The sequence below is a fragment of the Polypterus senegalus genome, chromosome 4 (assembly GCF_016835505.1).
Source record: "Polypterus senegalus isolate Bchr_013 chromosome 4, ASM1683550v1, whole genome shotgun sequence".
Classification (NCBI taxonomy): Eukaryota; Metazoa; Chordata; class Cladistia; order Polypteriformes; family Polypteridae; genus Polypterus; species Polypterus senegalus.
Genome location: NC_053157.1, coordinates 93,626,648 through 93,645,967, shown reverse-complemented (window position 1 = coordinate 93,645,967; position 19,320 = coordinate 93,626,648). Strand labels below are relative to the sequence as shown.

Here is a 19,320-nt window from a genome sequence, read left to right as displayed (position 1 = left end):
AGAAAAACTGGAGTACCTTAAAAGAAAAATCTGCATAGTTACATGGAGAAGAGTGCAAGGTTCAAACGCAATGCGATCAGACCAGAACATGAACAGGTCTTGTATATCAGTGTCAATGTATTCATAATAAGAACACCATTTATGGATATTTACTGTAACTAATGAAAATATTGAAAAATGATCACTATGGATGTCTCAAACCCAAGGATAGAATTCTATTTTTTTCTGGATGAACCTTCTGCCGATTTTCTGTATATGAAGATTTAAAATAAAAACTTACTATAGGAGTAGGGCTGCAACTAATGATTATTTTGGTAGTCAACTAATTGTTCAACTTATTTTTTGATTAGTCACGATTATTTCATGCCTGACTGTTTTGATGCATGCAACCTGTGGTTGCACATCCTGTTCTGGGCTCCAGTGCATGTCTTACCTCATCTGCTCATGTCTGTCAACCTGTGAATGTCACCCTAATGTCTCTGCATTAACATGATTAAAATTCATAATAATCAAATTAAAATAACCAGTGAAACATGAATTTGAAAATAATCAGATGTTTTTATATTTGTGTGACCATCACCATAAAACAGAAATACATTAAACAATACAAATTAAAGTGCACGTAGTCTTTAAACAAAAAAAAGTGCATTTAACTTAACCAAAAAATACATTGTTAAAACTGAAACGTTTTTCATATTTTAGTAATAAATGACAAATGTAGACATAAACTATTTAATGTGTAAAGCCTGAAGTGCAAAGATCAAATAAACACTTTCACAAAAGGTTTAAAGGACGATACAACAGCTTCCGTGGTGTAGCGGTAGGAATTGCTGACTTATAATCAAGAGTCCCCCGGTTCGATCCTGACTGCCTCATATATTTACCGTTTTGAGTAGTGAGCTGTTCTTATTGTTATTATACAATAAACACATACATTTGATTTGCGTCTGTAACAGTCACTGTACTAAATGTATAGTACTTGTAAAAGATACCTTTTTTTTTTTCTTTTTTCACTTATTCTGTCAGTCCCAATCACGATACATACTACCACCCAACCCAAGGGGATCTGACCTGTTACTTTTTATCTGCAGCTGGGAATAACTGTAGATGTGAGTGGTGTTTTGAGACAATCAAACTGGAAATTCCCTGATCTGGATGGATAAAAGCTGATACATAAACGCTGGCGAATCTGCCTTATTTGTATCTCATTGTCACCCGATTTTTTTTTTTATTCAGTTTTCTTGAGTGTTCCTGCTTATGCTGAATTAGTATGCGCCTTAAGGCCCGTGATGTCAAAGTCGCACTGACAAAAAAACAGAGACATAGGTATATATGATATTTGGAATTATTCATTTTATGACTTTATAGTACATTTCGGAAAACATTATGGCACAGATGTAACATTATTCATATTAATTCGCGTACCTTCTTGCAGTTGTAATCAATGACCGCATTTCATATTTTTTGTCAAGCAACTGCCAAATCAAGCCTACTAAACTGTATAGCTTTGAATAGTCCATGGCAAAGAAAAAACTGATTCTTCTTAAAATCAACATTAGTCCAATGCTTATTTGGTGCATATGCTAAAATTTTAACCATGGTGACCAAACCTGAAAGGCTTTAGGAGAGATTTCATTGTCTGGCCCTTCCAGTCCATTGACATTTTTATGACCCTTCCTTAAAATTGGCCACTGAACCATGACCTGAGTTAAGTTATTTTCAGCATGCTGTATTTGTACTAGCAGTCAGAACAGAAAAATATCAGCTTTAAAAGATTGTTGCTGCCACTGGACAAGGACTTATTTCTACCTTTAATTGAAGCCACTGTTAATAAATGGATCTGAGTTAACTGTACTTTTCAATTGAAAAGTGTGTTTTGAACTTTAACATTCTTTAAAATGTAGTAACATATAAACATTTACGCAAAATGTTTACAGATATTCACTGATAAGTGATCATTGTTAGCCATAAATACTTGTAGTTTATTAGCTACAAACTAGTACATTATTAAATCATGAATCATTATTCAATTTTAATTATATTTATGGCAATGTACAACACATAGCCTACCATTAATGTAAGCACCATTTTAAAGGTGATTACTCTGGAAACGACTAGCACATTCTTTTAAGACACATTTAAAAATAATCATCTGTCATTGTACTTTAATGTAAAAGAATCATAAACATTTCTGTGTTTCGGTCTATTCGCTTTTAAAACAGTTTTCCTCCCAGTTGATAGTTCACAAGTTGCCATAACCTATCATTACACCAACAGGCAGAAAGTAGGAGCCAGTCCTCAAAGGGACACCTTCCCGTTATAGCATTGCATTGCATTGCAATAAATACACTACTGAAACTCTCTAAACCATTAGATATTAAGGCAAAAATAAAGATAAAACAATGCCATGGATAATGCTAAGTGAAGATAAAATATGTTTAACCTATTTTAAGATACCAGCAATTTTGTTCTAATGGCAGAAAATATTGTGATGCAAATTGAAAAAAACAAGAAATAGTCCTTTGCAAGTTACCTCAAATTAAATTGCACCAAAGCTAAATTACATGTAAGCAATCATTTTGGCAAATCCACAATGTGCCTTATTAAATTTGAAGTAATGTATTGTACAACATGAGTTCATTCTGATATTGTTATTGTATGTAGTGTTTCCCTTACTGTATTAAAAAAACTTTAATGTTCCATTAATAAAAAGAGGCAAAATGAATTTTTGTTATTGTGATTAACATATTGAAATACTGAATTAAAGTTTTATCATAAATTGATACAAACTGAAATCAGTAAAATTATGGAGACATGAAGAAATCAGTGATTTAACATTTTTGTGCAATGGATTTTTATAACAAGCAACATTGCCGAAAGCAGTTTGAATATCAAGTAGTAATAATGACACAGGCAGGAATAAATGAATGCCGCATAGTCTTGAAAATAACAGCAAATCGATAAATAACACTGTGGGAATATTCATGGCAAAGGTATTATTGCAGGTACTTTGAAACTTGTTAGATACAAAGATATTTCTGAATCCATATTGCTAGTTTGTAGACTCTGCCAGATCTAACTAAGAATTTGATCGCCCAAGATACAGTTAGCATTGCTTTTTTTGTATAATAATGTTCCCAATGTGATCTGCTTATTATTACAAAGTGTCTAATATTGCTCATTCTCTTTCTGTCTTAATTGTAAATGCCAAAGCTTGTGAAAAATTTTAACAAGTCCAGATCCTTTAACTTCTAGTATTTTTCAAGGATATTTACTTAGCTGTTGTAGCCCACATGGGTTTATTCTCTAGATATTAAAGACATCTCTTGCAGGCTTTTTGTGATAACCTCACCTGTATGAAGTTCTCTATACCTGCCTTTGAATTATGTGGTTGCTTGACATTCTGTCAGGTTCTGTTCCTGTGCCTGGCACTGGTGCTGTTTTTATGTCTGTCACCTAGCTGTCTTGGTGTTTCTAATGGTAGCTCAGTCCTTTAAACTTCTCAGGTAGTTGTGCTTTATTTATCTGCTGTTGTTTCCAGCTAATATGTAGCCTCCCATTGGACCTTATTGTAATGCAGTAATCCCCAGGGCATTCTAGTGTCTGTATGATTTTAATGTTTTCTTTGCTATGGATTAGCAACTCTAACCATACATTTTTGCCAAAAAAGGTGCCTTTATTAAAATTGGTTGAATAAAGCTATATTTTTATTTGTATAGTATCCAATGCAGTAGGATGAAATACAGTCAAATGTTGTTAACAAAAAGAAATTTCCAATATTTTTATAACAAAATAAATTTACTTCTAGGCTAGTACCAAAACTGTACTTTAATGTAAAATTGGGAAGAAATACTTTTAAGCATGTTTGATTTATACCAAAATTCCAAATTTCTGTGATTATTTTATTTCTATGTTAAAAATCATTCACCAGTCATACTAAAAATACTCTACAGACAGCTGCAGTGCAGATAGTAAAGGAGATAAGATGCAAGCCAGTTTGCTTTGGAGCCGGGATTGTATGTTTTCTTGAACTAGATATTGATACTAAGCCTACAAAGAAACCAATCAATCCCATGAGCAGCACAAAAATCTCCCACCCACAACATGGTGGTGATGCATTTCAAACAAGTAAACTGCACTGAGCAGCACATATGAAGACAAACCTATTTGTTGGAAAATCTTGAGGGCAAGCCTTCATCTTTCAACAGAAAGCTCAAGGTAAGATGCAACAGAAAATGAATAAATAAATGACCCTCGTTTCAAAGATATTTTAAAAAGGACCTTATGAAGACAGTGTTTTTGCAGGCCAACTGGAGGCAGGTTTTGTTAGTCCCAGAAAGGTCACAGACAATAGGTAAAGGTATTGACACCTTGACGTAAGCAATATCACCCAATGTCCATTTGTGACAAGACTGGCTAATAGTCCCCAAAATGAGCACTTTGTTCCATTTGGATTTCTGTTTTATGTGGAGTCTGGCAAAGTACATATGGGGACCAGAAAGTGTGTGTGAGATTACTCCATCTGATAGACTGACATTTTCTTTAGAGTTGGCACCTTCCTTTTGCCCTTTGCCTGATGGATGATAGCTGCTTAATATTATGATCTTTGAAAAATCAGAAAGGATAACATGAATAATACTCCCTTAGCCTGGAATGCCCAGTGGTTTAAACCCCCAGTAAGCTCTTCCTTCATTTTTGTGTAAATGGGGAACAAGTAGTCAATTAAAAAACTTTCTTTTTTATTTTTCACCTTTATCACGTAAATTAACTCTAAAGCTGAAGCCATAATTTTTTATTATTTTTTTTTTGCATGAGTGACATTTGAAGCCTGAAAAAAGAGACTGATTCATTTCCCTTCTACAATTTGCTCAGAGCCTTAAAGCATTATCTCTAGTCTAGGGCACTTAAAGAGTTGTTTTCTATTTATTTTTTATTCGAATGCTGCTGGGAAGCTATGATCTATAAATCAGGCTCACTTCAATGTAGTCATGTGGTTATTTATATTCCACTCATGTCTTCCTGACTATCTTGTGAGCTTTTAAAATCCAGGCTTCACCATATAGAGTGATATGCAAAACCATTTCAATAAAGTGGGATTTTTATTTTTATGATTCCTGAGTGAGTAAGTACATGTTTTATTTTTTCCTTTACATCTTTGGGGATTTTCTCAGCATCTGCTTCAGTTGCACACCGACACACCCAAGTACAATTGCAGAAACGTGAATGTTCATGTGAAGCAAACCTCAGACACTGATGTTTGTCACTTGGCACTTCAGTTTTGAATGCAAAATGGTTTATAAGCCAATTTTTTATTGTGTGCTTAATTATTCAATTACGGACAACAAGAAAGTTTAAGAAATGTGTTGTATACAGTATGTATTACTACATACTTAGACTTGTCACATATATGTTAAAGATATCCAGCTGTATAGCAGCCTTTGGTGGACTCATTGATCTGTGTTGTAATGAGGACAGAGTTAAGATTCACTTCAGCCTGAATTCTAACACGTTGCTAAATATGAATAATTTAACACTCACAGCATGTAATCATCCTTTGAAGTTCTTCTTTGAAGCCAAAAAACAAGTTATATTTGCACACCACTTTAATGTTTATCTATAATGACTTAGGACTTTTCTATCAGTACAAGCTTTAAACACATTTGGGTCTGCCAAAGGTTTATCTTGCCTTTTCTTTGTTTTATTACCAGTACACGATGATAACCATATGGAAAATATCACTTAAACCTGAGCTGGCAAAGCTACAGACACCTTTTTTTTTATTCAGATGTGTAATTGCCCAATATTTGATTAAATCTTAAGCTACTGAAGATCTGAACATGGATTTAGTCACCATTTTATTGCTAAGTATAACATGCTATTATCCAAAGAAATGTGAGTCTTCAAAGTCTTTGTAGTATCAAATCTATTTGGTGCTGCATGCTTCATATGATTTGAATTATTATTATTTATTTACTTAGTTACTATTCTCACAACCTGCTCACAAACAAAAACTTAGTGTAAAGCTCTTTTCTTCAACTATCTAGCGAAATATGAACTGGTAATTGCCCACATTTTAGGAATATGATCTATATTTATTGACATATAACTCAAATAAAAAAATATTTATTTATTTTATGAGTAATTATGTTATATGTAGTTTTATGGCTATATTCAACAGTGATTAAAATTATTTACTCAGTGATGCTAATAAAAACTTAATCATGAAGATATTCTGCAAAAGAAAGTCTATGAGTTCATTAGTACAGTGGAAGGGATATGATTTTGAATATAACATACTAATTAAGTCTGACAACTTTTAAAAATCTACCAATTGCTTTTGCTTATCAGTTAATTTAAACTGGCTGTCAAAGTGAATATAGACTGTACATCAAAAATTATCTATCTTACACTGGATAAAAGAAAGCCAGCATTTTGTATAATAAAGATTAGGTTACTGAATGTATATGCGATGTTTTGCTCAAGCAATACATTGAGTTGGGAACATTTTGCCTATCCAGCTGTATTGATAAAGCCTCAGATGACAGTTTCTGTCCTTGATCACAGTATTTCTCTCTTTTTTTGCCAACTACACATTGCTTACACTTGCTTTGTCCAGTTAAGGGTTGTGCATCTAAAAGATTATTCGAGCAGTACTGAGTGTCAAATAAGAAACAATCCTCTACAAGATGCCAATCCAAAAACATTTATAATTATTTTAAAAATTAACTGAATTTTCATTTTTGTTGTTAGTGGTTATCAGACTGATGCATCCTGTAATGGAAACCGGGGTGCCAGTGAGCCCCAAAAACAAAGACACAAGACAGATCTAGGTTCAAATAAAGGGTGGTTTATTATCCAATTCCTCAGTTAAGCACAAAGCACACTTTCTCTTATCTTAACAATTTCACTTCTCTCACCACTGCACTGCCCTCCTCCAGTTAAGTATTGCTGTCCATCCTCCCAGCTCTGATTTGCCTGGACAAGGGAGTGAGGTCCTTTTTATTGAGGACCCGGGAGTATTTCCGGTGCCAGGGCTGCTGCCTGTTCAAAGTACTTCCTGATCATATAGAAGTCCAATATATTGGAGAGTGCATCTTCCTGCAGCACCCTCTTCTGGCACCTGTGCTGCTGGACTACAACTGCCAGCATTTCCTGCTGGTTCCTGAATGGGCACCAATATGGAGGCCTGCTGCCATCTAGCACCTGAGGGGAATAAACATCCCTCAGAGACCATCTTTCCTTGTCCTTTTCTTTTCTCACGTCCAGGGATGGTACTGGAACCATGTCCAGTCAGGATACCTGTCCATTTACCCAGGGCCTCCTGTCCGGGTAAGAAATCATCTTCTTCTCTCTATCCATCCATCCACTCAGGGAGTCTCTATTGGGTCTGGCACCTTTCCCTCTCTTGGCCAGGGTGCCTGTATGCCCAGTTGCAGCCTCCTGTTCAGGTATGGAACCACCCCCTCTTTCGGTCGGAATGCCATTCTATTCTGTATGCCTCCTGCAATCTTTAAGCAGCTAATTATTACACAGTTTTTGTTTTTGACATTTTGCACCCCTCTGTTATACCAGGCTACAGCTACCGACTCATAAAAAGTTTTTTTTTTTTCTGTGGCAAATTATAATACGCAGCATGATCCAAAACATTACAAATAACACAACCTGCTCAGTTTTTATTTCATAAATTGACATATCAGTATTAAATAAGTTACTATTATTAAAGTAGTAAAGAAAATAACTTTCACATGCTTGCAAGCTGTAGTATATTTAGTATTTAATAATACAGTATGACTAATACATCATCATCCATTATTTTCTCAGTATTATTACATAATGAAAAATAAACATATTTACTGTAAAATAGACTGTTTTCTATTTTGCCATGAATATTCTGATAAGATAACACATTCTGCTTCATTGTTAACTCTGAAAATCAGAATATAAATGATGCAGAACCTACAGGACATTTACTTAAACTACCTTATAAACACCCATATGATGAAGACCAAATTGAAGGAGAGAGAACATATATTGAAAATAAAAATTAGTCCATATGTGTTCCTTGTGGTTTTACAAACATAAATTTAAACTTTGTTTTGCTCTTGTTTTTTTTTCATTAGGTACAAGAATGACAAAAGGAATTTTATTTTAAAAATGATTAAGAAAAATCTGGTGCCCAGGCACCATTCTCAAACACAGGAACTAAAGACTTCCTGTAGTGCAACCATTCACTTGTGGCCATTGAGCACAATCAATGGAAAGTGGTAATGGCAACGCAGCTGCCTGAATTCTTGACACCCCCCTTTTAAAGTATGAGACAATATATATACATTAGCTTATATGTCACTCTTTATCCTTATTTCATTTGTACTCTGTAATGCTCAATGAGGTGCATAACTTTAGTTTAAATCTAATGATTTTTGCCTTTTTCAGACTAATGATCAATGCAAAATTCTACCACATCTTCCTTTACCGTACCTTATCTCATGTGCAGCTTAAATAGCACTGACTGGTTAAAATAAGGGGTTATTCTTTGCTAGTTAGCCCACTTTTCAATGTGTTTTGGTCTTTGTAGTGATTCAAAACACAATGTCAGCTTTTATAGAGAAATTAATGTGACCTATTTAGCTACAGATCACAATTGTGTAACATCCACATACAACCAGCCTCTTATTTCATTGTTAACATGTATTGTTTAACTTGTACTTAATCTAGCAACATATATGGCAGGAAATGTATGGACCACAATAGATACAATCTAATTTTAAACTTGGATATCTCTTTTTTTAAGGGTTTGCCACATGTAATATTGTGGATTAATAGCCTTTCCAAGTTATTGTGCTATGATCTTAGTATTTTATAACCTTAATCATCCCACATGCATTGCAACCTGCAAAATTTCTTTATTTACTATCTTGGTTAAAACAATTAAAAAGATCTACTGCCTAGGCTAAAGAACTTGAGTAAAAGTGCTCAGTATATGAAAAAGATATGAAATCAGGGCAAGAGTGTACATTTAATCAGGCCTAGTGAAATTTTGTTTAGTTCTTGTGCTGTGGTGTCATTTATCCTATATCTGTAAACTCTCAGTGCGCCTTCTGTGAATGATGAAATTGGTGGTTTAAGTCAGTTTGTTCCTGAAGAACTCATGTCAGACCCACTAATGTCTCAATTTACCTTGTCCATAGCATAATTATGAATAAAAATCTAGGCTTCGTGCCATTGGATTTTTGGTTAGGAAAAGGTCTTTCACATTATATAATATGCTGAGAAAGATGGATGCAGGTTTATATTGGTAGTATCAATAATAATTAAAAATACAGATCAACACAGGAAAAATTTATTTTGTCCTTAGCTGGTATGACTAATGTAATACCGCATTCTTTAGTAATACAATCATCCTTTTCAGGAATCACCTACTGAGCTGTAAAACTCTTGGAAGTGTAATTGTCTTGAGTGCTGAGAGTAATTTTATGTTCTTATTAGTTTCAAGTTTATTTCTAGGTTTAGTAAATCTAGTGACATTTAGAATATTATAAGCTTCACTCTTCCAGTGTCATTTGTTTTTTTATTTGTTTGTTGTTGGTCATTGTATGAATATTATATTAGAGGTTTACCTTAATTAATTGTATGCTTAAAGTGTGAGGTCAGCAATAATCAGGACTGGGACTGCAGCATAATCCGGAACTCCAGCAGTAGCTGCACTTTCAGTGGCTACTGTGTGGTTTTGCCAGTGTTATGTAAAGACCATTTCTAGGGAATGTTGGGACTCCTTTTAACACAAGGAGCCCTGGGAGTAGGAGGTGTGGAAGGTTGTTTACATAAGTCCTGGTGAATTATATTATCAGATCTTATTACAAAATGCCCAATGAGGCTAAAGATTTTCTGTTTTGCATGCTTAATTTTTTAGTGTATTTACTCCTTTTTGTACTTTTTGAATTCTCTGGTCCTTATATAGGCTTTGGGGTTCAAAACATCAGAGTTGTATATCAAGGTTAACATTTCATAAAGCTGTTTTTTTAATTAGACAGGATTAACTTCATTTGACAAAGAATCTTTGTTTGAAGTTTCCTGCTTTGCCGATGTACTTGTTGTTATTAACAGTGATGATTGCAACTATAAGTGTAACTTCAAAGGAAAAATGGTTTCTTATTGGATTAAATGTTAACAGTATTAAAATTAAAAAGTCAATGAAAAATGTGCTTAATTAAAAAAATAATTTTCTTGAGTATAACTTCAATGCAGTGCAATGATTTTAGAATGTAGCCTCCATTTGTTTTCCCCTTTGTAATCTTTGACATTATCTCATTAATTGATGAATTATTACATTCACTAGCTGTATTGGACTAATGCACATTTCTTCATGTTTGTTCCATTTGACCTTTGAATGGCAGGAATATTATACTATTCTTGTATTTTTTATTTCTCGTTCAGTTTTTCTTACAGCTGTCTTCCTTCTGTCAGATGGTCAAACTGCACAGCACATGTGCTCAACATACTAAACTGATTTCAGCTAGTCAAGGACAATCCGATCAATGCTGATGCCTAATTATCCATATTAAGGATTACTAAGAATCATTTTAAATCACAGTTGAAGAAATGCATAATTTTAATTTAAGCTCACTGCTCAATAAGTGCCTGGTTGGAGAGAAAACTAGTAGATGCAATAGGTGTTACCCTTGAACAACAAAATGAATCAGCAGGGTGAAGTGTTAATTGACCAAACCATTATTCTTTGTATTTGTGTGCTGCAGAGTAAATTCTGTATCTCGCAAAAACAGATGTCAAACCAAACTTTGCAGCAGTATTATTAGGCACCTTTCTTTTTGTGAATACACAATTCAAATGAAAATACTTAGAGCATTTTAAAGTGTTTACATCATGTTTGGAATTGATGCTGGCCTCCTTCATGCATACCACTTGCACATATAAATAGTATTTAAATAAACAGATCTTTTTTGTTTATTGCTTAAAAATGTAAATACCAGTTAATATCACAAACTTTCTATCAAAAACATATGTATAGTTCCTGTTAATCACCGAATGAAGCTTAATGAAGGTGTACATAAAGCTAATTCATTTGTGTATTTTTACATGCAGGTATTCTGTATAAAGGAAATGGCGAGAACCAGTTTATTTCTCTACAGCCACCTGTGATCGGTACAATTATGGGCAATGGGAGGCGGCGTAGCATATCATGTCCTAGCTGCAATGGGCAGGCTGAAGGGAACAAACTGCTTGCACCTGTTGCACTGGCCTGTGGTATTGATGGGAGTCTATATGTTGGTGACTTCAATTACATACGACGTATATTTCCTTCAGGAAATGTTACAAGTGTCATGGAGCTTAGGTAAGTCTAATCTGTGAAAAATATTCAGGTCTTCTGAAAAAATGGAATAATTGTTTAATGCAGTGCAATAGTGAACATAATTCTGGTGAAAGAATACCTGCTAGGAAATTTATTTTATAAAATGAATTCCATCATTGCTTAAAAATCTGAGCTTTAGGTTAATGGAGATATAAAATGAAGAAATCTTAGTTGGATCTTTTGAGTATATCCATATTAGATAAGAACTACCTATGTATCCATCCATCGTCAAGGCTATAGTAATCCGATTCAGGGTCATGGAGGCCAAAGCTTGTCACAGCAGCACCCAGAACTAGGCTGTAGCTAACCCTGGAGGGCATACCAGTCCTTTGCAGAGCATGAAATTATAATTCAAACTTACAACAAATACTTGTACGTTTTTAAACTTTAAACAAAATAAAACGCTTTTATCTTTTTTATGTATGCCTGTGCTTATTTCTAACAATGTTGGATTGACAGACGTGCAATGGTGAAAGCCTACAAACAAAGCCATTGGCTCGAATTGTCTTCCTAATCCTGAAAGAGCACCATATACTGGAGAAAGCCAGTTAATAATAGGCTGGTGTTTAAAAATGTAACAAAATGTAATAAGTTTAAAAATAATTAATAACAAAAGATTATCTGTAAAATCTAAAGAAGGTGTTCCTCTTTGGAAATACCAAGCAAAAATAAATGTGATAACTGGCAAGCTAAAGAACAGCACAGTAATAGACAATATGTACTGTAATTGGGTTGGTCTTCCAGATGTTATTTACACAGTAATTTCCTTGACTTTTAGTTTTGTTTTAATTGCAACTAAGAATAGCACTGAAAGTATTCATTTAGTTTCCTGGTTGAAACTCATATTTCTTAAGGCTATTATGACTTATTAATAAAATGTGAACTAAGTACAAATTAAATTTGATTATATTCATATACACTTTAATAAAGTATATATTAAAAAACAAAAATAGTAACAAAAATGAGTGTGACTTATCTAGACTTTTCTCTGAGTCATATGCTGGTTTGATCCTTAAATGAATTTTTGTGGAATATCTGTTTGGCTATCCAGGTTTTGATATGTGCTATATTTATCCTTTTCCTTTCCCTTTTTATATTTGTTTCTTTTTGATTGCATACCTCTAAGAAACAAAGAGTTCAGACATAGGTAAGCTTCACAGAAAGTGCATGTTATGTGTTGCTACAACTATTTAGTAGTGTCCTTTTTTGTCTTGAAATGCTGTTTTTGTATTATTCTGTATTTGTTACTGGAAATAGTTGAATTGCTGGTATTTAGCTCTAAATACATCGGTCAGGCAGGATATGGCTATGTTATTTAGAAGAGTTTTATGAGAACATTTTAAATTAAACCTGAAAATGAGATCCGACTCTCCCCAGTTTATCAAGGTTTTCCAAATTCTCAACTCCGTATCACTCAGTACTCCAATTTCAAAAAGAGGTAATGCCTTTAAGCATTTACAGTATATAGGATTAAATTATAAATAGCTGCTTTTATGACATTTTTCTGCCTTTCCACAAGCATGCTTTTTCAAATATGCTTCCTTTTCAAAATGGTTAAAGTCAGGGTGAGCCAATAAAATGCTCTTCTTTTATTACAGTACATATCAAAGATCATCATCTTCAGTACTATCATATATTCTTTAAATACTTAAAGTGTTTATTCTAAAAAAAATCTGACAAAAAAGGAGAATAGAAGAAATATATACCAAAAAAGACCCAAGAAATGGATATAGTTCTGTTTATAGTACTGCTATATAAATAGCAAAGTTATATATTTGAAAACTCTAATAAAATATGTGGTTTTAACAGCTTACTATAAGCTGGTATATTGGGATTTTTTTTCTTTTAGAATCTAATTGTGACTTTAATCAGCTAAGCACTGACGCTGAAAACAATTAAAATACACAGCCTAAAAACTGCAAAAGGTCATGATTAAAATTTAAAATGTATTTTTAAAAGCACTGTACAGTAGTCCATCTTACTACTGTTTTTATCATCAGTATTTTTAAACAAAGAAGCATGACAATTCGTCACTTGCAAAACAGTAATTTTGTCTACTGTGCTCTAGAGAAGTTGTGTATCACTTTAATCAATTGCGTCTTTTTAGCTTCTCTTTGAACAGAGTGGCTCCTTAGAGCAACCTTGGGGATATGCCTAATTAATATTTTTGACATTGTAGATGGGAGGAATTTTTTTTTTTTTTTGTAATTTTAACTGTTTTGGCTTTGCCTTAAGCAGCTCCTTCTTACTGCAAAGCATGCATGATAATTTATCCTTTTCTTTGAAAGACTTATGAACAGGTAGGCTACCCTTCAGTAGTCCTTTGAAAGCCATTAGAAGTGTCATCTAAGGTAAACAGCTGGAAAAAAGACATAAAGATTCAAGTGACTGTAGGAGGACATGCATTTCTTATTAAAATGCATGTGTCAGAAATCCTTCTGTGCTTACTGTTTGTGAAATGACTTTATGCAATTTTAAGCAGGCTTAATAAATGCAAATAAATATGGCTTGATGAATATGGCATAAATTGTTGACTTTCATTAAAATACTCATTTCCTTCCTTTATCTTCCATGGGCATACACGCCTGAAAAGTGGTAGTGATTGAAATGATTTGACAAATGTGAGGGCGTCATTAATGCATTGTCACAGAGTAATGATTATCAGTCAATCCCCATTATGTTCAGTTTGTCCGTGCTGTTTTCCTTGTTAGACATTCACAGCCTTCTTTCATTTGTATAATGTCAATCCATAGAAGCACTCACTTCTTGATTTCTACTTTTATCTTTTATTTTACAGTTAGAAAGAGCAATACAGATGATAATAAGTTTTCCTGTTGTACTACTCTGATAACTGCTGGATTTGTCACTTTCCAGTATCATTATATATGATATATATATTATATATGAGGTGACTCATTTTTTGTCTATTAAAATTAAATATGCAATATCTCCCTTTTTTGCAGTAACAACCCAGCTCACAAATATTACCTGGCAACTGACCCAGTCACAGGACAACTTTATGTGTCTGACACAAATTCACGCAGGATTTACCGTCCAAAATTGGTCAATGGTTTAAAAGATCTGATGCAGAATGCAGAGGTCGTGGCAGGAACTGGAGAACAATGTCTTCCTTTTGATGAGTCGAGATGTGGCGATGGAGGAAAAGCTACTGACGCCTTGCTTATGGGACCTAAAGGTACAATTGCTGTACAATTATTTAATTTTTTAATAATTTAGATTATTCATTTTTATTTTGTAAATTATTCATTCAATTTTATTTAATAATAAATTGGGGGTGGGAGTTCCAGAATTAAGTGAGGTAAAGTTTCAGTTGCTTTTGCAGAACTTGAATTAATAGAAGTGCTTGGCTGTCTGGTGAGGAGCTGTGTCTTATATTGCTTAGCCTCTCTGAGCAACCAGGAAAGGTCACTATATCATATATATCACGTACAATCTACCTGTATATACTATATATAAAATACATACTGCACCATTACTTCACAAGGACATTTAGGAACCAAAAAACTGTACATAGCATAGATGTCTTTGCAATGTTACAGGAAAACTTGAATAGCTAGATAAAAATTGATGTAGGTTCAAGAGAACAAGCAAATTCTACACAGCAAATGACCAGGCAAATACTCAGTTCCAGTCTCCTGAGGCTGTGATTAAGCAGCATTTACTACTGTGCCACAGTGCTGCTAATTTTAACCTATGTTAACCCTAGAATTACCAGAGCCTACGAAAAAAACTTGTAAATCCGGCCCTCCTTAAATCCCTTCGCACCTTTCTGTCTCAGCGTCTTTTGTCTTCTAAATGTGCCAATAAGTCTGCTATACCATCCCCTCCAATGCTTCAGAACGGGCAAGAGGTTCACCCAATTCCTGCCTTGATTGATTATCTGGGAGTGAGCTACCCAGAATTGTAAGGGGAAATAATTTGATGTATGTTTCGTGTCTACAACAATCTATGTAAACACATTGGTAAAACAAACTTTATGTTTTAGTAATAAATAACAAAATGTAGACATGAACTTTATAATGTGTGAAGGCTGATGGCCAAATATCAAATAAACACTTGCACAAAAGGTTCAGGTACAATACTCCAGCTTCCGTGGTGTAACGGTAAGATCCGCTGATTTATAATTCGGAGTTCGTGAGTTCGAAACCGGCTCCCCAGAGTAGTGAGCTGCTCATATTGTTAATATTATACAATAAAAACACTTGTAAAAGTTAGCACTTTTTTTTTTTCACTTTTATTCTTTCAGTCACGATCATGATACAAAACCCCCTATCCCACCCCAGATCTGACACAATTACTTTTTATCTGAAACTGGGAATAACTGTAAATGTGAGAGGTGTTTTGAGACAATGGAACTGGAAATTCTCTGATCTGGAGGGATAAAAGCTGACTCAGAAACGCTGGTGAATCTGCCGCCTTCGTATCTCACCGTCACTTGAATTTATTTTTTTTATTCAGTTTTATTGAGTGTTCCTGCTCATGCTGAATTAGTATGCACCTTATGGTCCATGATGTCAAAGCTGCACTGACAAAAAACAGAGACATATGTATATGTATGATATTTGGAATAGCTCATTTTATGACCTGTATGGTACATTTCGGAAAACATTTTGGCACTGATGCAACACTATTCATATTCATTCACAAAACATCTTGCACTTGTAATCAGTGACCGCATTTTTTTTTTTTTCAATCTTGCCCATGCAGCCTCTACATGTTGGTGCATGGGGGTGTTTCTTTTGTACTCCAGGACATGCAGAGGAAAGAATAGTACAGATAGGTCATTTCCACGTTATATGCAATCATCCAATTTAAATGTTAACAGTTCCCACACACCCAAGGACCATCCTTTCTACATTTACGACATGTGTACCTGTTGCAATGTACACACTGAAGGGGCTGGGGAAGCGGCAGTCTTGGAACAGAAGTGTGTCAGCATTTATCCCTCCAGATCAGAGAATTTCCAGTTCCATTGTCTCAAAGCACCACTCACATCTACAGTCAGATCTGAGGCGGGGTGGGGGGTTTTGTATTGTGATTGTAACTGAAAAAGTGAAAAAAAAAAGTGCTAACTTTAACAAGTCCTATAAATTTACCCCAGCTGTTACAGACACAAATCAAATGTATGTTTTTATTGTATAATATTAACAATAAGAGCAGCTCATTACTCAAAACGGTAAATTTGCCAGGGAGCCAGTTTCGAACTCACGACCCCCAGATTATAAATCAGCGGATCTTACCGCTACACCACGGAAGCCGTTATATTGTACTTGCACCTTTTGTGAAAGTGTTTTTGATATTTGGCGATCAGCCTTCACACATTATACAGTTCATGTCTACATTTTGTTATTTATTACTAAAACATGAAAAACGTTTCTGTTTTAATGATTTGTTTACATAGATTGTTGTAGACACAAAACACACATCAAATTACTACCCCTTACAATTCTGAGTAGCTCACTCCCAGATGATCAATCAAGGCAGGAACTGGGAGAACGTCTTGCCCGTTCTGAAGTGGTGGAGGGGATGGTATAGCAGGCTGCTTGCTGCTTGGGCTTATCAACACATTTAGAAGACAAAAGAGGCAGACGGAGAGATTTAAGGTGGGCCAGATTTACGAGTTCTTTCGTTGGCTCTGGTAATTCTAGTGTTAATTACTTAACCTATGTTACTTTTTCTTCCCAACTTTTAAGACTGAGCTATTTTCGTCAGGAGCCTCTTTAACATAGCGTTTCCCAGGGAGCTTTGGTTTATTTGCTCAACCCATTAACAAATCTGTTTAAAAAGTAAAATATTGGATGCTGTCATAGGGAGCACAAAAATTAAAATCGCACAAACATCCACAACTGAGTAGTATAGAGGTGACATAGGGAATGCTTACACATCCACAGCAGTACACTTTTCTGCTAGCTCTACAAAAAATAAAAATCACAATATGCTTGTGACATAGAAATAAATCAAATTATGTTTCAAAAAAATGTTTTAAATTAAGCAAAGCCTTCCTGTAGTCGCCGAAGTGTAAGGCAAGGTCAAGCACGGGTAAAAGGCGTGCCGAAAGAAATCTCAGTCCAAAAGTTTGTGTTATTTAGTGAAAGTTAAAAGCAGATAATCCACACAAGAATAAAGGAAAAATAGTTACACACGTAGAATAAAAAGCAAAAAAAAAATGAAAAATGTATCTTGTCTAAACTTAGCTTTTCTTGAGGAACTTTAGTTATTTCTGTACTTAAAAGATCTTAATTTCTTCTTCTGTATGCTGTAAGCGTATGGCTTTGTGCTTATATAAGCGCGTTATCTTTACGAGTTACTTCACACACTCAGAGACCGTAGGTGTGGGCACAAGCACAGTTTAATACAGTATGTCCTCTATACCTTACACATGGCAAGGCTGTCACTAACTGAAGAATAATATTTAGTCAGAGCTATTTGAAATGGCAAGAATATACCAATACAATTCTACTTATGAGGGTTTTAGGAACCTCCCATAGATTATACATTGTCATCTAGTAAATATTCATGAATCTTATAGAACTAGGAAAATGGCTCTTACACTTTCTTTATGACAAACATAACATCAAGCCACTAAAGTTGAGAAATATCCAAAAAATGCTGTTAGCAAAATGTGTGGACCTTTTCACCTTATAAAACATTAATTTAAAAAAAAACTTGTAAGAAAAAAATACATACACAAATGTGAATATTGTTTTGGTAAAATTAAGTTTTCCCAAAACTATTGTTTTAAATCAATATTTTTAAAACATCTTCATGAGACATAAATGTCATTGGGAGGTGTAATGCCAAAAATGTCTAAACTGTATTTAGTCTGGTTCAAACTTTTACATCTGTCAAATCTCATTACCACACTTTTCTCCTATAATACTTTTTGAAAAATTAAGTGTCACTCGCATTTATGATTATGTTTTCTATTTTTTGGTATCCTGAAATATGAAAATATTCATTTTTTTCTTGAATTTGTTTAGAGGCTAACACGCCTTTAATTGTTGTTCCACATATATATATATATATATATATATATATATATATATATTTCAGCAAAAGAGAGCTGAAGAGAAAAGTACATTACATAGCTTGGGTATGTCTGTGATACATTTGAGAGAGAAAAAAAGGATTTTCCTTTTGTAAAGAGCAGAACCATAGGAAGGGCACAGCAAGAAAACAGTTCCCTATCTGCTATTAAGATTTTTGATATCAAAATCTAACTTTCTAAGTTGTTTTGTTTGCCTCACTTCAATATCGATTTTTTCTTCAGTCACAGTACTCAGGTCATCATTATGGTGTCATTATGCAATTTTCCTTCTCTGTGAGCTTTTGTATTTGTGACTTTATTTTATTTTCTTTCATTGTTTATTCTAAAAGTCTCAACATTTCTCTAAAATCAAGGTCAAGATGCTTTAGTGAAATTTAAATGTGATGAAATGCATTTATTGATTTATTTGTAAGTGTAATCCTTTTATCTGCAAAATTCACTGAACAGGAATGCTCCTTGCAAGACAAATATCCATTATAGGACCTTTAATTGAGGTTTATGGCTACAGCAAGATAGTTGATTAATTAAAGTATTACATTTTTTTTTAGAAGCCATTCAACTGTTAAGTGATAAATCATCAGAAACTGACTTTGTATTATCCAGATGTGATTCTTAGACTTAATGTTTTTAGATGGCTACATAAGAATAGCTTCTAGAATATTTCAAATTATGCCCAGCTTCATTGGCAGTGGACAAATGGCCTGCAAACTGCCTAGCTGAAAATAGCACTGGAACACAAAACTAATAAGATAGCTAACTTTGGATTATAGCTAGTCACCACTGCCTGAAGATGTGAACAGCAGTTTTTTTTTTTTTTTAATATAAAAGTGTTTCCTTTGCAATGTAAATAATAATACAGGAAAAATGCATAGACCCATTGTCT

The 19,320-nt window shown here is 34.0% G+C and overlaps 1 protein-coding gene across 15 annotated transcripts in view; it reads left to right on the top strand.

Annotated features, from left to right (window-relative positions):
- The window catches only part of tenm3 (teneurin transmembrane protein 3), an 842,281-nt gene that overhangs the window by 796,471 nt on the left and 26,490 nt on the right, over positions 1-19,320 (top strand). For 11 of the 15 annotated variants that reach the window (XM_039751049.1, XM_039751057.1, XM_039751056.1 and 8 more), the window contains 3 exons: positions 11,101-11,350; positions 12,495-12,515; positions 14,332-14,564. In XM_039751049.1, the coding sequence (XP_039606983.1) occupies positions 11,101-11,350; positions 12,495-12,515; positions 14,332-14,564 (504 nt within the window). The remainder of the gene's footprint in view (positions 1-11,100; positions 11,351-12,494; positions 12,516-14,331; positions 14,565-19,320) is intronic. The other 4 variants (XM_039751058.1, XM_039751062.1, XM_039751053.1 and 1 more) reach the window with 1 other exon arrangement.